The 20,471-nt window shown below is 36.7% G+C and overlaps 1 protein-coding gene across 1 annotated transcript; it reads left to right on the plus strand.

Annotated features, from left to right (window-relative positions):
• The first annotated feature begins 2,883 nt into the window (after window positions 1–2,883).
• Window positions 2,884–3,480, plus strand: LOC141595642 (uncharacterized). The gene has a single exon (XM_074415605.1). It carries the CDS (start codon window positions 2,884–2,886, stop codon window positions 3,478–3,480), a length of 597 nt encoding a protein of 198 aa, XP_074271706.1.
• The last annotated feature ends 16,991 nt before the right edge of the window (window positions 3,481–20,471 follow it).

Genomic DNA, 20,471 nt, shown 5'->3' on the forward strand with positions numbered 1-20,471 from the left:
TAGTGACATGAACACTAAGAAATTTATTACCCTTAGCATTCTATGTCTAGAATGACTCTCGTGATACCAATGAACACGGATGTTCACAGATATCTTGAGTAAGGAGTGGGGGTAGGTATTAGGAAGCTCGTTTATTTGAACACCTAATCCCGCCCGCCTCGATAGCGGCCTCTACTAATGATCATGGAAGTTGTTTATACTCGATATGTTGTCAATTGTATGCATGCAATGCAATATCCAAGGATTAATCCTAGCATGTGAGAATTAGACTAAGTCGGTTTGACATACAATTTAGCATCCAATTGGGCCGAAGTTAGAACTAGGTTGATTATATGTGAATGCCAGATAAATAAATCATACAAAAACAATATAAAATAAATAAATTACAAAAAGAAATACATTATAATTGAATTACAATAGATAATTTGAATCTACGTCACAAGTATGCCTCAAAACGGAAGGGATTTGAAAATAAAATAAAAGAAACGAAACTTAAAATATGAAACTACGTCAAATTATTAGTGATAATACGAAATAATAGTCGGTTAAAGTCCTAAACTAAAGCTACATCTAAACGAGATGAGTTTAGAGGCAGAAGCTGCCCCAGAACAGTCCGCTGCGTCCTTTAGAAGAGGCACATCAGACCGTGCGTCTGTTCTTGAGTTGGGTTCTGACTGTGAAAGTCAGACTCGTTAAATTGTTACCGTTTGTTGGTTAATTAATGTTGATCATTGTTATATAACTCGAGTAAAGGTGATTTAGCCAGATTACATGCATATGAAACCGTCATAAAGTGATAAAAGGTGAATTATGAACGAAATATTACGAGTTGGTTATTTACGATGTCGGAGTTGGTTTATATGCAAGACTTGAAACTGGAAAATAAAGAATCAATGACGAAATATAATGAAAATCGTATATCAAAGTCGAATTCAAGGGACTTGTTATGAACAAATCGAGTCTCTTAAATCCGGGTTCGAATTTAATGACGAAAACCCGTAAATATCTATTACAAGGGATTTAAGTCGGAAATGATTGAAAAGTATTAATGAAAACAAATTTATAAACTGAAAATATAAAATTTGAAAGAAACAAGAAAAAAAATAAGAGAAAACAAAGAAACAGATACTCGAGGAAGAAGAAGAAGAGAAGTAGCAGAAAAGCAGACTCTGGAAGAGGCGCAGCAACTGCTGCGACTATTCCAGAAGGCGCATCTGCTGATGCGTTTCTTCGGGGACGTCTTTCGCTGCTGTTTTGAAGAAATAAGATTGAATGGGTGATTTTGAAAGCGGTTTTGAGCATACTTGTGATATAAATCCGTACATTAATCGGTAAAAAATAAAATTCAATAAATAAAATTGGGATTTTACACACTCAGACTTACATGTTTGACGAAGCGAGATTAACTAAGTTGTCGTATTAGTAATTGCTCGACTCGATGTAATATGAAAGTGCCCTCTTAAAAGGATTTAGAATGAATTGATTGAGCTGATTAAAGTGTAGTGGTAAAATTGGTCGGTCATGCAAACGTGACTGGTACTCAGAATGATATGAGCTTACATGGTCGCGTAGAGAAAGCACGTAGGCGTCAAAATGCAAGAGCACGGTCATAGAATGCAAAGAGAGAAGAGAAGGGTGGAACACTCGCGTGAGAAATATGTGAGGCAGAGGCCTCTATTTATACTAATCACGTGGAGGAATTATGGTAAAAGTAGAATTAGGAAAGAAATCCGGAAGAAATTTGAAAACTGAAGAAAAAACAGCCCAGGAAGAGGCGCAACAGGAACTGCGACCCTTCCAAGAGACGCAGTACCTGCTGCGTTCTCTCTTGGGCAGTCTCCTCCTAAGTAAGAAAGATTTCCGCGGTTGATTTTAGGAATTAGGGAAGATGTAGGCTTTCTTATTCCGCAAGGTAGATATTTCGTGATAAAATATAGAATTTAGGAATAATACTCTCGGAAAATTCCGGCTCGGGTTTAAGACGGTTTTAGAAAATGGAAGCGATTTTTTACCCGGACTCCAAATGAACTCTAATTACTGTCAAAAAGACCGTATCAGCGCGTAGAAGACGACCATGAGGTTGACTCGAATGTTTGAGCTATCACGTGTCGACGAACTTACGAAACGTCATTAATCGCCCCGCATGATCAAACATGCGGCCCAATTATCACTAGGTGGTCGGCGGGATATGTAGAAACGAGGTGTCTACAACATGAGAGGTGAGCTTAGTGGTTTGCAAAGTTTGATAATGAGGGAGAATCCATGTCCATATTATGTTCATTGTTTTGTGCACCAACTTCAATTAACACTAGTGGCGATGGCTAAAGAAAACAAAGATTGTGCCAAATTTTTTCAACATCTTGGAATTGTGCTTAATAATATTGGATATTCTTGTAAACGTTTGGAGATTGTTAGGGATATTGAAGGGATAAGGTTTTGGAGGCATTAGCATCGGGTGAAAGTGAAAGTGGTAAGGGATTGAATCAAGAACTTGGTTTAAGTAGACCCAGGGAGACTTGGTGGGGGTCTCATTTTAAATCAATTGTGAGAGTCATGTCTTTATATGCTACACTTATTAGAGTTTTTGAGATAATTAGTAAAGGAGCCAAATTTGTTGATGATCGTGCTAAAGCCGAAATTGGGATAGATCATCTTGAATTTTTTGAGTTTGTTTTCATGTTACATTTAATGAAAGTGGTGTATGGATACACTAACTCTTTGTGTGAATCATTAATAAGAAAATATCAAGACATTGTTAATGCCATGACTATTCTTGATTTAACTAAGGGGCATTTGAATAAGTTTAGGAATGATGGATGTGATCAATTTCTTCATATGGTTTATTCTAACTTTTGAGCAAAACATAATATTGAAGTCCCGAATATGGCTGATTTTTATGCTCCTCCGGGAAGATCAAGTTGTCGCCTTGTTAACGTGCTTAACCTAGAACGGTTTCGAATTGACATGTCTATAGGTGTTTTGGATAAACAAGTCTCTGAACTAGATAGCCGATTTGATGTAAAAAGCATGGAGATGCTAATGTGTATGGCTTGTTTTAGTCCCACCGATGTGTTTGCTTTTTTTGATAAGGAGAAATTGGTGACACTTGCAAAGTTCTATTCTAATGAGTTTAATGATACTGAGATAACATTACTTGTCAAGAGCCTTGGTGAGCTTTCAATTATGCTTGTTGAGACAAACAAACATATTGCATATCCACGTGTTTATTTGTTATTGAAACTTGTATTGATACTTCCGGTGGCAACGGGAAGTGTGGAAAGAGTTTTCTCCTCCATGAAGTATGTGACGAATTATTTGCAAAATAGTATGAGTGATGAACTTTTGGATAATTGTTTAGTGACTTATATTGAGAGATATTTTTTTTCACAAGTTAGTGATGATGATATTATTAGGTGTTTCCAAGATATGCATCCTTGTCGGATGGCTTTAGATTTTTCCTTTGTAATTTACATGTATTGATGATATTAGAATTTTAATGTATAAATGTTGTCCGTAATTTTTTTTTTTCTTAATATGCCACCGCTACCCCCTTTACTCAAATCCTGAATCCGCCCCAGACTATATTCATTTAGTAATAATACTAAAGTACAAAATAAAACAAAAACATAGATGTAAAATGCTGAAATTATACAAACTAACATTACAACACATAAACCAAGTAGAAATTTTTTTGGGGGGACGAAGTGATAATAATATAAGATATACTCGAAAAAAATTCGAAAATTTTAGCAAAAAATTTCGAAAATTTCATCTGCCAAAGGAGAAGAACGCCCCTGGCTGCCCCCTGCTAACCCCCCAGCTCCACCACTGGGTGAGTAGTGAGCTGTCGAACGGCTCGATGCTTTAACACTTAGAGAAGTTGGTATTATAGGAGTAGTTGATGCTATAAGAGTAGTTGACATCGATGGCCTTGATGGGGTTTACTCTTGGACGACTGAGTATAATAAGCTTTCTCACATGCACTATTATAGACGGAGTATAAATGGTTGTATTGCGCTGAAAATATCATCTCAATTAATATAGTTTGCTACTTTGGGATATCTTTGATGACTTATAATGAGAAATAAGATCAGACCCGAAAATAAGACAAGTAATTTGCAATTTAATATACTAATGATTGTATCTTCAAAAAGAAGTTATTACGAAGTTTCATTAAGTAAAAAGTTTAACTTGATAAATTAATTTGTATGACTTGATGATTTTACAATTCGATCCTAAATACTCCTCCGTCCCGGTCATTTGTTGTCATTTTTCATTTTTGGGTGTCTCTATCTCAGTCATTTGTTGTCCTTACTATTTTAATAATAAACTTGATAAATAATTTAATCATTCTCCTTCAATTTGTTCCACTTGTCATTTAGTTATTGGTCATCTCCTCTTTTTTTAGTTTTTGTGCTAAAATCAAAGGATAACAATTAATCGAGACGGAAGGAGTATATGATTTTAGCCATTATGCCGCTGCAAAGTAGGATCACAATTTTTTACACTATTGACCCACTCTATGATACTAATAGCTTCCGTGGAGCATATCCGTATGTTGTAGTGTGGATAGTGGATACTAGTAAAAAATCCGATTATCTAAACTGGTCCGATATCCGATCCGAATTCGATTCGAATGTTTGGATACCCGATCCGAAAGTTAAGTTTGGTTTGGATATCTGATCCGAAATCTTTGGTTTTGGTTTGGATATGGATATTAGAATTAAAACATTTGGATGTCCGATACGAAACTATAGTTTTCTAGTATAATTTCGAGAAAATAAAATTTTATTTGATACAACAACTTAATTAATGTTTAAAATATTAGAAAAATATCTAGGTGGTACTTAAATTTTATGTCGAAAACATTGAAATAAGAATACTAAAGAAAATCAACATGTAAGACTATGAATATAATCGTTTTTCAAACTTAATTTTAAAGTAAATTCAAAAGTATGGATATCCTCATCCGATCCGATTATTTTGGATATTCGAACATTGGATATCCGAAACATTTGGTTTGGATATTGGATATCTAACTTCAGGATTTTTAATATCGATATTCGATTCGAACTAGCACTTTGGATCAAATGTCCGATCCGTACTCTACCCTAGTGGATACCGTGTTTAATACCGGCTCCGTGGCAACTTGGCAACGCGCTATTTCCCCAAATTTCACGAAATCACATGACTACGACATTCCTTTAATTTCTGAATTAGTGCTTTATCTTATTCACTAAATCTCATTGAAGACGGACGATATCTGTCACAAGCTTGTGACGGATACCGTTTCCTTTCACAAAATATCCATTGAGGGGTGAGTGAGAAGCACGTGAAGGGTGCCCCATTTTGTCCCTTCTTCCTTTTTGTGAGAGGTCACAAGTTTGTGATGAGATTAGTCCGTCACAAGCAAGACTAGTTGTATCTTATTTTACGTTTTTTTTACAACCAAACATTTTGAATTTACCCGATGACAAATAAAATGTACAATTGTTTTCTGCTTCAAGTCCGTTGAAACGTACAAAAAAAACGAGTACATCAGTACGAGGTTCTTAAGAGTACAAGATCAACAACTCTTGAAAATACTTTGTAATAACTGACAAATCCCTGTGAATTTTGGTTTCATTCGGGTACACCCTTGGATGCTTTTCATGATCACCTATCCTAATTACCACTCTATAGTCCACAACAAACATGCTGAGTGCTTAAAACACACACGGAGTATTTCGTTGGTATAAGTAGCATTATTAATCTTGGTTCGATTATGCATATTCTTCTACTCTCTCCGTCCCGATCAATTATATTATCATTTGATTTTGACACAGAGATTAAGGAAAGAGGAATGAGTCAATTACTAAATGACAAATGGAACAAATTGAGTGTAAATAATCAAATTGTTCATCAAGTTCATTCTTAAAGTAAAAATGACGACAACTCACTGAGACATTCCAATATAAAAAAGGACAATAAATAACCAGCACAGAGGAATTATTTTTTTTCTAAACGTTAAACACTCTCCAATTTCGTTCTAACTCAACTATCGACCATCAAAATAACGATTGTTGTCAAACCCCTTAATGACCATAAAACTGTCACATTATATTTACCAAATTTGATATTTGTTGCACAAAGAACCCATTAATTATTAATCAATATATCATATATGCAAACCATGTTAGCCATCAATAAATTCGTTTATATTAGACCATCCCCAAGCAAAGGTCACGCTAATTAGGTCACGACCCGGTTTTACTCTTAATCCCACCTTATTAACCTTGACCCATTTTCACCCTCCCAAGTAGAAGGTCGCGACCTAGGTCATCAACCCAATCATTATCCACTTTACAATATTACCAATCATTTTCCACATTCTCTACCCCACTTTTCTCTCTCTTACTTTTACAATTATTTATCCTAACATTTTATAAATATATTATTTATAAATATATTATTTATCTATTATTGTAAATATCATTTTCCACATTATTTATCCTAACACTTTACGGAAAAAAAATATTAAATAACGTTATAATTTTGAAAAGTGATTAGACGATTTCATTAACAATTAAAATCCAAATGCTATATTTTGATCTAACGGTTATATTTTGATCTAACGGTTATAATTAAAATCCAAATGCTTATCATTATTCCAACGGCTATATTTTGATCTAACGGTTATAATTAATTGACGGTTTTATTTTGAAATTTTAAATCCAAATGCGACAATATAATTATTTTGAAATATAATTAAAACCGAGTAACTCATCTAATTATTAAAACCGAGTTTCTTATTTTAATAAATAAATCCGAGTAACCAATTAATACAAGTCGAGTAACCAATTAATACAAGTAACTCATCCAATACCGAGTAACCAATTAATAAAAACCGAGTAACTCATCTAATTCTGAGTAACCAATTAATAAATATCGAGTAAGTACTTTCACGCAAAAATACACAGTGCATTGAAAATGTAGTATTTTTATTATTTATTAATTATCCCACCAATAAAATTTGGACACATAGGAGGTCATAAAGGTGGTCAATTTTATTCAAGTATGGTCACAAATTGACCTTTGGTCACAAATTATCCCATTTGGTCACCAATTAACTACCTTAATTAACTCACTAACCATGACCAAGCAAGGTCATGACCAAGCAATTGACTTTGCTTGGGGATGGTCTTAGTTATGACTTATGTGAAGTATATAAATATAAAATCAAAACAAACAATCCGAGTATAAATCATCAGGACATCAATATTACCACTCAAGTCTAAATGAGGCCCAAATCCCGAGACCGACGTCAAGCCCCGAGTGGTTAACAGAAGTCAAGACATGATGAAAGACCAAACACCAAGACGAGACGAAGCAAAATGGTCATGAGCAAACCAATACAATCACCATGAACTACTACTCAAAAACTTGTGACAAATTGTTTAAACTTGTAAAGTTTTGTTAGGAGAAGAATTTATCTATGACAATTTTTTTTTTTTTTTTTTGGTGCGAATGAGGGGCAAAGCCCCAAAACTAACTATTAGCTATTACACGAGGGGTAGTAACCCCAAAAATGTCCTCCCTAAGGACAGGACGAAGTTCATTAAGAGGAATATCTAAGTGCGAAGTACTCGCGTTTACTCCCTTGTTGGCCAGGAAATCGACTGCTTTGTTTGCCTCTCGATAAGTATGCTCCACCTTGACTCTCCACTGCCCTCCTCGCATTAGATCCTTGCATCGCTTAACAATGAATTTCAACCCATTGCTTACCCGCTAATCTTCATTTATGAGATCGACACAGGGAGAATTGTCCATATTGATAATAAGTTTTGGAATATTGAGGGATTTAGCTCGTTCTAGTCCCGCTAGTAGGGCCAGAAGTTCCGCCTTCATAGAGGAGCACAACCCACAAGAAAAGAAATAGGCAGTAATAAAATTACCAGTTTCATCCCGAAGATTTCCTCCTGAAGAGTCGAGGACGAGGGCACCTAAGAGGGGGAGGGGGTGAATTAGGTGTCTATTTAAAATTTAAGCTTAATGAAAGCTTCTTTTAAAACTCTTAAACACTTTAAACAATGCTTAGATGAAAGGAGGAGTCGATACTTAGAACTAGAGAGTTAGAAGTATTCAACAACGATTCAAAGCAAGGAAGTTACTGATGTACACAACGATTGATTACTCAGATAAAAACGTGAGTAGAGTGTGCAATGGAAATAAAACGAAATAGACACGACTAACGATGTTTTTAAAAACTGGTTCGGTCACTACTCCGCGACCTACGTCCAAAGACTATTTTATTAAACGTCTTAGATCGAAGTAAACTCATACAAACTAAGACCACCCCGAATAATAAAACAACTCCCCAACCTACTCCGGTTGCTAATGCTTAAAAGCTACTCCGCTTCCAAGACTTTTGCTTTGGGCTACTCCGCCGAAAGACTCCTTGCTTAAAGCTACTCCGCAATAAGACTCTTGCTTTGGGCTACTCCGCCGAAAGACTTCATGCTCAAAAGCTACTCCGCTTCGAAGACTTCATGCTTAAGGATAACTCTATCCTAAGACTTTTGGTTCTACCCGTTTGTTACAAGACCACTTATCTCAATGTTGTTCACTCAATTGAACGGAGGAGATAAAGTTTAAGTACAAAACACGGGATCCTTGAACACGACTAAAACGACTAGGTGCAACAACAAACTCAAGTAAAAGACTCAAAAGATAAATAAACAAACTTGCAAAAGATTCAAAGATTTGAAAATGATAAACGGTTTTGCAAAGTTAATTTACTCGATTGAAAGCTTAAGTCTTTTTCAGTTTAAAACTCGTTTGTTGCACACTTGTAAAAATGAATTAAGCAAGCTATTTATAATGTTCAAGTAGTATACTTTACATTAAAATATCTTACACTCATAAGCACAAGTGATTAAAATATTGTAAGTAGTTTGCTTGGGCAACATGCACAAGCCATCCGAATTCCTCTACAAGCAACCGAGTATTCTTCCTCAAGAAATCGGTGCCTAAGATTGCAAGAAATCAGATTGTGCACACACACAAAAATAGGTTGGGTTTTTCAACAAGAAACAAGCATAAATGGTTGTGTTTATGGGAACCATAAACATTTCCATAAATGTAAAACCAAACAACCCATTTATAGTAAGTATCTTATTGTGCAAGCAAACTCCTTAGCAAGTCATTGAAAGCTCAATATTCTTTAAAAGACTTCAAAATATTTCCAGAAAACATTTGTGAAAGTTGAAAGCATTTTAACAAAGATTCAAATATTTTCGAAATGTTTCTTTCAAAGACGAGCCTTAATTAACTGTTGACTCAACTGTTGTTTTTGCACCTAAACGTAAATTCGTGTTAAACGATCACCTTACAACACATGACATTAGCACTAATGACTATCTTCATCTTCGATCTTCATGATGACATTCTTGATAACCTTGAATTGACAATTGGAGCTTCATGCTACATGGTTAAACTTAAGAGGCACACAATTAAATAACAAATGAGATTAATTTGTCTTAAGGCATCATCAACACTAGCTTAATCAAATTGGGTTTCTTCAATTTCCCCCTTTGATGATGGCAAGACAAATATAATTCAGTGTAAAATTCCCCCTTAATCCATGGTCAAGGTTAACAAGTCAAAACATGATCAAAATAAGATGCATAAATACATGGTCATTGAAAATTAGTCAAATTTTTCGTTAGCCTAGGTAGAACATATTATCGCCAAGTAAACATAGTTACGGTGTACGCAAGCCTAAGAGTCATTGAATCACCACCTGCAATTTTAAACAACTTCCCCCTCTTGACATCATCAAGTAGGAAGAACACAAGTCTAAATAAGGATTAGAGTTATACAAAACAAATTGTTCAACAACTAACAACATAACCAATGATTAGCAAAATATATCACAAACATAAAGCCAAGGTAAAAAGGGATAGAAAGGCTTTTGTTTTGATTAGGCAATGGCATGGTTATGGGCCTATGGCAAAAGGCTTGGTATGGCATAAGGCATAGGCTAGGCATGGCTATGAGCAAGAGATCAATCATCAACTTCATCGGTATCCTCTTCTCCAACCAACCCGTGAACCATCTCTAAGAGCTCTTCATTTTGAGCCTTAACCTCCTTGAGTTCCTTACGCAAACCCGACACATCCAAACGAAGACCCGCAATCTCACTCATTTGAGCATGTTGGAGATCCAACAAGGCTTTAACATCCTTAGTGAGACGTGTCATAGAAGACGATTGCATAGAGGAGGAGGAGACATCCGTAGCCTTCATACCCGACCAAATACGAGCAAGTTTATCACCTTCAATTTTCAAGTACATTTGTGATAAAACTCCCGAGGTCATAGTGTCACACATGTGATCCACACCGAAACTAGTCGAGTCCACAATATCCATTTTCTCGAAAATGACCGATAACCACATCCCATATGCTAACACGGTGGAACTATCAACCTTACGCTTCTCTACTATCTTAGCAAGATGATCAATGTGAAAGAACATCAAAGCGGGTAGGTTAATTTGTAGGTGTTTAGCAAGATAATAAATCAACCACATGTCTAGCACACCACACACACCACGGCTCTCATTACATGGAATCAAGGTTCTAAAAATGAAATTGAAAAAGAACCGGTGGTTTATTTTGATTTCTCTCGGTTTTAGTGTGATAGGGGACGTAGCTTTGGGACTTAGAAACTTTGTTACGGTCAAGGAACTTATACCATCAATAGTCGGCCAACCACCCTTAGGAAATGAGAACAACCCGGTTGTAGGAATACCGAGCAATTTCCCGACAATTTCAACATTGAGACACAAGGGTTTGTTATTGATAACGGCGGTAAGACTACCCGATTGGACATCGACTTTGACCGTAGTATAAAATTGAACAATCTCCGCTAAATAAACTCGGTTATAGAGATTAAGAAGACTCTCCCACTTTTGTGCATGAATTGCATCTTTAAAGAATTTAAAAGCGGGGGACGAATAATACCATTCGAGTTCATAGCGACGGCCCGATTTAAAGTTCCATTGGATGACATGCTTGCAACAATCAAATATATCCTTTGGAAAGCGATAACCATGAAGAATCTCGAGTGCCTTGGACTTGTTCTCATCAAGAGGTTGCTCAATAGCAATCATAGCACTATTTGATTCGTCGACTTCCTTTGCCATTTCCTCCACTTTCCTTTTCCTTGAGATAACCCGAGTGGACATTCTCCTTGCTTTGCCTTTCGGTTTGGGAACGGTTTCCTCCTTGAATAACTCGTCATCATTGAAGACGGCATTCAATTTCTCCGTGTCAAGTTCCGTTTCCACAACCGTTGCCTCACTCACGGTTTTGCCTCTCCTTTTTCTCCTTTTATTTCCAACCAAATCTTTCAACATCTCATCATCACCAACACTTCCCTTCGATTTCGATTTTGATTTCGATTTCGATTTCCCATTACTCTTCTCACCGGATTCCTCAACAACATTCTCAACACTCTTTTCTTTTTCCTCACTTTTTTCAATTGATTTTTCCACACTCTTTTCTTTTTCTTTTTCAATGTTTTCCTCATTCTCCTCTTCACTTTCATTTTTCTTTTCCTCACTGTTTTTCTCTCCTTCCTTCTCGGCATCCTCAACAACAATCTCCTCATCTTTTTCACTCTCCTTTTCAACACCAACATCAACTTCCTCAACTTCTTGAATGATTGGATTTCCATCATCATCAACCTCACCAACAACCCGTGAGCTTCCTTCTTCACCCTTGGTTTTGGTTGCATGCGGCATATTCAAATCGAATTTTTAATTGAACACCCGACTTGAGAATCTCCTAGCCTCGGCAGCTGTTTTAGGACGATTAGCAACTGATTTCTTTCTTGTCATTGGGGTATTAGACACAAAAACTCTAGGTTTCTTTGGTGGTTTTTGATTTTGGGCAGTTTTTGATCCAAGACTTTCGATTTGCGGTTCAACCGATGGTATTTTCGGTTTGTAGGAGTCTCGGATTTCCTTCAAGGTTTTCTTAGTTGATTTTGGAGGCATGATTCTTATAGTGAAAGTAAAAGTGACAGTTGGTAGAGGGATGTGTAGGACGGTTTTGGAGAATATTTGGGGAAGATGTAATTTTTTGAATATTTTGAAAGTGAGTAAAGAAGTCATGATTTAAGAGTTGAAAAGTTGGACATGTAGTAAATGAGGTGAATAGTGTTTTAGGCTTTTTTTATTTGATTGGTTGAGAGGAAGGTGGGTGTAGCCGGTTAGGTGGGGTTTTAGGCAGCTAGGACATGGGTAATGGGGAAAGGAGATTTGATGGTTAGATGATGCTTGAGTGGCTCCATGTGAACAATATCTTTACCCATTGGATTTACATGCAAATTAATCATCTAATTCATTGAGTAATACTAACACATAATCACTTATAAAAACAAATGTAACATCTACTCTAGTCAATCATCGAGGGCAAGTCGTCATAAAACTTTACGCGGAATCCAACAAACCAATTTCCAACCGAAGTTTTACGAATTGTTCTCTTTCAAGCGGTTTTTTAAAAATGTCGGCTATTTGATCTTCCGTTCTACAAAATTTAAGACGAATTTGACCTTTTTCCACATGATCACGTAAAAAATGATGTCTTATGTCAATATGCTTAGTCCTTGAGTGTTGTATAGGGTTCTTTGAAATATTAATGACACTAGTATTATCACAAAAGATAGGAGTTGAATCAAAGATAATACCATAGTCCCTTAGTTGTTGTCGAACCCAAAGAACTTGCGCGCAACACAATGCGGCACTTACGTACTCGCTTTCAGCGGTGGAAAGAGCAACGGTGTTTTGTTTCTTTGACGCCCATGAGATCAAACACGGACCTAAGAAAGTAGCCATCCCATATGTACTCTTTCGATCAACAACGCTTCCGGCATAATCTGCATCCGAGTATCCTAAAAGCTCAAAAGGACAATGTGAGGGATACCAAAGATACAAATTAGACGTTCCAACTAAATACCTAAGAATACGTTTTACGGCAATGAAATGCGATTCTCTAGGACTAGCTTGGAAACGAGCACATAGACATACACTATATAAAATATCCGGTCGACTAGCGGTCAAATAAAGTAATGAACCGATCATACCTCGATACATCGTTTCATCAACTTTCTTACCATTCTCATATTTGTCAAGCTTTGTGGACGAAACCATAGGTGTAGAGAAAGGTTTAGAATTAGTCATACCGAACTTACATAGCATCTCCTTTATGTACTTTTGTTGATGAATCATCACACCATCTTGAGTTTGCTTGATTTGAAGTCCAAGGAAGAAACCTAGTTCTCCCATCATACTCATCTCAAACTCATATTTCATTAGTTCCAAAAAGTACAAATAAAAGAGTTCATTCGTTGCACCAAATATTATGTCATCGACATAAATCTGTACAATCAACAGTTCACCACACTGTGACTTTATGAACAATGTTTTATCCACCAATCCATGCACAAAACCATTTTCCAAAAGAAATTTTGACAAGCGATCATACCAAGCTCTTGGAGCCTGTTTTAAACCATAAAGCGCCTTGTCCAATTTAAAAACATGGTTTGGAAATTCATTGTTCATAAAACCGGGTGGTTGCTCCACAAAGACCTCTTCTTCTAAATAACCATTTAGAAAAGCCATTTTGACATCCATTTGAAACAGTTTGATGCCTTTGTGAGCTGCAAAAGCTATGAGCATACGTATGGCTTCAAGCCTAGCTACTGGTGCGAAGGTTTCATTATAATCAATGCCTTCTTGTTGTTTAAATCCTTGCACCACTAGTCTAGCTTTATTCCTTACGATATTGCTCGAATCATATAGCTTATTGCGAAAGACCCATTTGGTACCAATCACGGTACAACCAGTAGGTCTAGGGACAAGATGCCATACCTCATTCCTTCTGAATTGATTTAGTTCCTCTTGCATTTCCATCACCCAACTCGGATCTTCAAGTGCCATGGTGATGTTCGTCGGTTCAATTTGTGAGAGGAACGCATGAGATGCAAAGAAATCATTGAGGAATGATCTTGTTTTCCTTCCCGAATTCAAGTCACTGGTCAAGTTAGAAAGGGGGTGAGATTTTTGGTGTTTCCACTTCTTTGGTACGATTAAGAATGGTGAGGCTTCTTGGGGTTCTGACTCAACAGTTCGCTCAACTGTTGGTTCTGGTTCATTTTGTGTTTGAGGGTTTGTTTCTGTTTGTTCATTTTGTTCAAGTGTACCCTCATTCCCCCTGGATGTCGTAGCCTCATTTTGTGGTTCAAGTGGTTCTGTTCCCTCTGTCTCTTTGCCAGTTCCTTCAGTCAACAGTTGATCCCACTGTTGATTCTGCTCCTCTTGTTCGTTCTCCTCGTGTACACCATCCATGTCATGTCGGATCATTCCAAGCTCATAATCCTCATCATCTTCATCATCCTCTTCTTGTGTATTAGAATGAAAAAGTCTGGACTCATCAATATGACTTGCACACTTTCTTCCATTTTCATGGTTCATTTATTATACACTTTATAAGCCTTGCTACGATCCGAAAAACCGACAAATACGGCCTCATCACTACGAGCATCGAATTTACCCAAATTATCCTTTCCATTGTTGTGAACAAAACATTTGCTACCAAAGCATTTCAAATAGGATAAATTAGGCTTTCTTCCTTTAAGCAACTCGTAGGGTGTTTTGTTAAACATTTTTCGGATCATAACACGGTTATAAATGTGACATGATGTGTTGACGGCTTCGGCCCAAAAATTCTTTGGCAACTTACTACTAATGAGCATAGTCCTAGCCATGTTTTCAAGTGTACGGTTCATACGCTCTACAACCCCGTTTTGTTGAGGTGTAGCACGCGCGGAAAAGTTATGGCTAATACCGTGCTCATCACAATAAGTAATAAATGAGGAATTTTCAAATTCGGTTCCATGGTCGGATCTCAAAGATATGAGATTTTTATCAAACTTGTTTTGGACCCTTTTCAACCAAATTAAAAATTCATCAAATACTTCATCTTTAGAACTCAAATAGAGAAGCCAAACGAATCGTGAGAAATCGTCAACAATTGCACATAAGAAACGACTACCTCCTTTACTTCTAACACGCATAGGACCACATAAATCAATATGAAGTAACTCAAGTGGTTTAGATGTACTAACGAACTTTTTGGATTTAAAGGAGCTTCTTACTTGCTTCCCCTTAGCACAATCATCACACAAACTATTAAAGTCAAATTTCATATTAGGAATGTCGTCGACTAAGTCAAGTCGCTTAAGGGTGTTCAATGTTCTAGCATTTACGTGACCTAATATCTTATGCCAAAGCCATGGGTCGTTCTTTTTCAAAGCACTCATACAAGATATGGTACGACTAGACAATGCAAAAAGATTAGTCAAGTAAACATCTTTAACACGTTTTCCTTCAAGAACAACTTCCATTGTATTACCATCTAAGACACGACATTCACTAGCACAAAATTCAACGATATTGCCATTATCACACATTTGAGATATGCTAAGGAGACTATGCTTCAAACCTTTGACAAGCAACACTTTGTCGACACATTGTGACGATGACTTACCAACCTTTCCGATTGCAATAATTTCACCTTTCTTATTGTCACCAAACGTCACGGTGCCACCATTGTAGGCTTCTAGTGAGAGAAATTGGTTTCTACTTCCCGTCATATGACATGAACATCCACTGTCCAAGTACCAATTGCTGCTGCCTCTCACTAATGCCTATAAAAAATCAAGAGGTTAGTTTAGGAATCCAAACGAATTTGGATCCCTTTTTGTGAGTTGCATTGTTAATCAAATCTTTGCGAACCCACTCCTTTTTAGCAACCTTGATGTTCTTATTTAAGTCGTTTAGTCGGTTAGGACAACCATTAAAATCATGACCAGTCTTACCACAAAAGTTGCAAACAATATACTCAGGAAGGCCTGCATATTTTCTCCTTCAAAATCGTCTTGCTTGGTTCCTGGTTTCGAAGTTACAGATTCATCGAATCACACTTTGGAAACCAAGTCCAGCTTTCTCTTCAGATTTTTGGGACTGATTTATGAGGGAGTCTAAAATGTTTTGGCTACCTTCCCATTTCCTGTAAAACTCTTTAGCATCATGCAACTCTTTGGTCAAAGTTTCAATTTTAGCAAGATGGTCAAGATTTAGTTTGCCTACTTTATCGAAAGCGGATTTAGCATGACTACATTCATCACTAAGCAACATAGCAATTTCTTCAAGTTGCTTATTATCATGTCGACACGAGGTAAGGTCAGCTAGCAGTGAGTCTCGTTCTTTAATCAAAATATCAACTTGAATAATTAAAGACTCGTTTTCTTTTTCAACATCAGAAACAACAGTTGAGGCAACTGTTGCTTTTGACGAGCTAGCAATATTCGTGAGAGCAAGGTTTTCTTTCCTCAATTTTTTAATTTCTTTTCTGATTGATGGAATGATGTTACTTTCTTTTATCTCGTCTAGACACTCTCTAAGACCAACATTTTCTTCAGCAATTTCCTCAATTTGAGTTTGCAAGTCATAGAGTTTATCGTTTTTAGCAAGACTCTTGTCAAGTACATCATCAAACATCAAACAAAGCTTTTCTTTAGAAAGAGTTCTCACCTTGTTCTTGAGATTCATTACCTCGGTGTCGGAGTCATCGCTGGAGTCGTCGGAGTGCGCCATAAGGCAAAGTGCGGATTCTTTCTTTGAAGACTTGGGTCCGTCAAGATCAAGACGAGTTGTCATACAAACTTTGGCATCTAATTCTTCCTCTAGGACTTCATCCTCATCGGAATTAGATAGACCCCATATTGCAGACATGACTTTATGCTTAAAATCTTTCTTTGCAAAATCTCGTTTTTCTCTAGATTTGAACTCATTCCACTTGGGGCAATCTTTGATAAGGTGACCTTTCTCACCACATTTGAAACAAGCCACCGTGGAATAAGATCTCTTCTTTTGAAAACGTTTTTTGTTAGTATTGTTGAACTTCTTAGGATTGTGACTATTGATCATATCCGCCATGTTACGTGAGTACATAGCTTGCTCGTCATCTCCATCATCTTCCTCATCACATGAGGTTGATTTGAGAGCGAAACCTGTAGCTTTGGAACTTTCACCCGAGCGCTTTGCGAGACTTAACTCGTGTGCCATGAGTGAGCCCATTAGCTCATTGAGGGACAATTTGGACAGATCTTTAGCCTCCTCAATAACAGTCACCTTCGGTTGCCATTTATCACTTAGGCTACGAAGGATCTTTCGGACTATATCCTCGGATTCAAACTCTCTACCTAGACCTTTAAGTTCATTAACAATACTAGAAAAGCGAGAAGAAAGACAGTTGATTGACTCATCTTTCATCATATTGAACATCTCATATTGTTGCATGAGAAGATCAATACGATGCTTCTTGACTTGGGACGTTCCTTCATAAGCAAGATTTAACGTGTCCCAAATCTCTTTAGCCGAGGTACGTCCGGAGATGCGATTGATATCTTGTTCACCGATGCCATATTGAAGAATGGACATGGCTTTAGAATTTCTCTCGACTTTACGATAGTCAGCCTCGACATAACTTTCCTCACTTTTCACGCAAGACTTTGTTCCCATCGTAGTCAGTCGAATCGTTATAGCAAGGGGACCCTTTTGAATAATGACCCAACACTCATAATCCGTACTTTTGACGTAGTGTTCCATACGGTGCTTCCACCAGGAGTAGTTATCCCCTTTGAAGATAGGGTACTTAGTATGTTTCCCGTCCATGACTATAGGATCAACTCACTGGTAGTTAACCAGTTATCAAGAGCACAAGGCTCTGATACCAATTGAAGAGTCGAGGACGAGGGCACCTAATAGGGGGAGGGGGTGAATTAGGTGTCTATTTAAAATTTAAGCTTAATGAAAGCTTCTTTTAAAACTCTTAAACACTTTAAACAATGCTTAGATGAAAGGAGGAGTCGATACTTAGAACTAGAGAGTTAGAAGTATTCAACAACGATTCAGGAAGCAGAAGTTACAGTGTACTCAACAGTTGATTCTGTAGATAAAAACGTGAGTAGAGTGTGCAGCGGAAATAAAACGAAATAGACACGACTAACGATGTTTTTAAAAACTGGTTCGGTCACTACTCCGCGACCTACGTATAGCGCTATTTTATTAAACGTCTCAGAAGTAAACTCATACAAACTAAGACCACCCCGAATAATAAAACAACTCCCCAACCTACTCCGGTTGCTAATGCTTAAAAGCTACTCCGCTTCCAAGACTTTTGCTTTGGGCTACTCCGCCGAAAGACTCCTTGCTTAAAGCTACTCCGCAATAAGACTCTTGCTTTGGGCTACTCCGTCGAAAGACTTCATGCTCAAAAGCTACTCCGTTTCGAAGACTTCATACTTAAGGATAACTCTATCCTAAGACTTTTGGTTCTACCCGTTTGTTACAAGACCACTTATCCCAATGTTGTTCACTCAATTGAACGGAGGAGATAAAGTTTAAGTACAAAACACGGGATCCTTGAACACGACTAAAACGACTAGGTGCAACAACAAACTCAAGTAAAAGACTCAAAAGATAAATAAACAAACTTGCAAAAGATTCAAAGATTTGAAAATGATAAACGGTTTTGCAAAGTTAATTTACTCGATTGAAAGCTTAAGTCTTTTTCAGTTTAAAACTCGTTTGTTGCACACTTGTAAAAATGAATTAAGCAAGCTATTTATAATGTTCAAGTAGTATACTTTACATTAAAATATCTTACACTCATAAGCACAAGTGATTAAAATATTGTAAGTAGTTTGCTTGGGCAACATGCACAAGCCATCCGAATTCCTCTACAAGCAACCGAGTATTCTTCCTCAAGAAATCGGTGCCTAAGATTGCAAGAAATCAGATTGTGCACACACACAAAAATAGGTTGGGTTTTTCAACAAGAAACAAGCATAAATGGTTGTGTTTATGGGAACCATAAACATTTCCATAAATGTAAAAGCAAACAACCCATTAATAGTAAGTATCTTATTGTGCAAGCAAACTCCTTAGCAAGTCATTGAAAGCTCAATATTCTTTAAAAGACTTCAAAATATTTCCAGAAAACATTTGTGAAAGTTGAAAGCATTTTAACAAAGATTCAAATATTTTCGAAATGTTTCTTTCAAAGACGAGCCTTAATTAACTGTTGACTCAACTGTTGTTTTTGCACCTAAACGTAAATTCGTGTTAAACGATCACCTTACAACACATGACATTAGCACTAATGACTATCTTCATCTTCGATCTTCATGATGACATTCTTGATAACCTTGAATTGACAATTGGAGCTTCATGCTACATGGTTAAACTTAAGAGGCACACAATTAAATAACAAATGAGATTAATTTGTCTTAAGGCATCATCAACACTAGCTTAATCAAATTGGGTTTCTTCAATTTCCCCCTTTGATGATGGCAAGACAAATATAATTCAGTGTGCAATTCCCCCTTAATCCATGGTCAAGGTTAACAAGTCAAAACATGATCAAAATAAGATGCATAAATACATGGTCATTGAAAATTAGTCAAATTTTTCGTTAGCCTAAGTAGAACATATTATCGCCAAGTAAACATAGTTACGGTGTACGCAAGCCTAAGAGTCATTGAATCACCACCTGCAATTTTAAACAACTTCCCCCTCTTGACATCATCAAGTAGGAAGAACACAAGTCTAAATAAGGATTAGAGTTATACAAAACAAATTGTTCAACAACTAACAACATAACCAATGATTAGCAAAATATATCACAAACATAAAGCCAAGGTAAAAAGGGATAGAAAGGCTTTTGTTTTGATTAGGCAATGGCATGGTTATGGCAAAAGGCTTGGTACGGCATTAGGCATAGGCTAGGCACGGCTATGAGCAAGAGATCAATCATCAACTTCATCGGTATCCTCTTCTCCAACCAACCCGTTAACCATCTCTAAGAGCTCTTCATTTTGACCCTTTGTTGGGAAATGTGTCCTCAACAATAGTGCGATCACATGATTTAAATATCATTATTAAATCTCATTTTAAGAATACATGTGGGATGTAATATTTTACAGTCAACTGGTCCACACATATCGGTAATGATTGGTGACTAGAGTTTGACATTACTTGTCGTGTGCGACGGTGGTGATCCGTTGATCCCCTTAGGTCATACCTATAGGGAAATACTCTTAATTGATTATTTAATTAATCGTATACCGATACGAGTTAATTAAATTGCTTAAAATTGACGGATGATTTTGTGAGTATAATTTACGTATCTTATTGTAAATATGATTAAATGAGACACGGTCTAAGTAATCGAATTGTTTTATTACTTAGATGAAATCATTGTTTACAGAAACAATTGAAACGGAATGAATAAATTATTATAAATACAGAATGTTGTAATTTATAATTTGGAAACATTTTTGGTACGAGTAATTACGAATTACTA

This window comes from Silene latifolia, chromosome 8 (genome assembly GCF_048544455.1).
Source record: "Silene latifolia isolate original U9 population chromosome 8, ASM4854445v1, whole genome shotgun sequence".
Classification (NCBI taxonomy): domain Eukaryota; kingdom Viridiplantae; phylum Streptophyta; class Magnoliopsida; order Caryophyllales; family Caryophyllaceae; genus Silene; species Silene latifolia.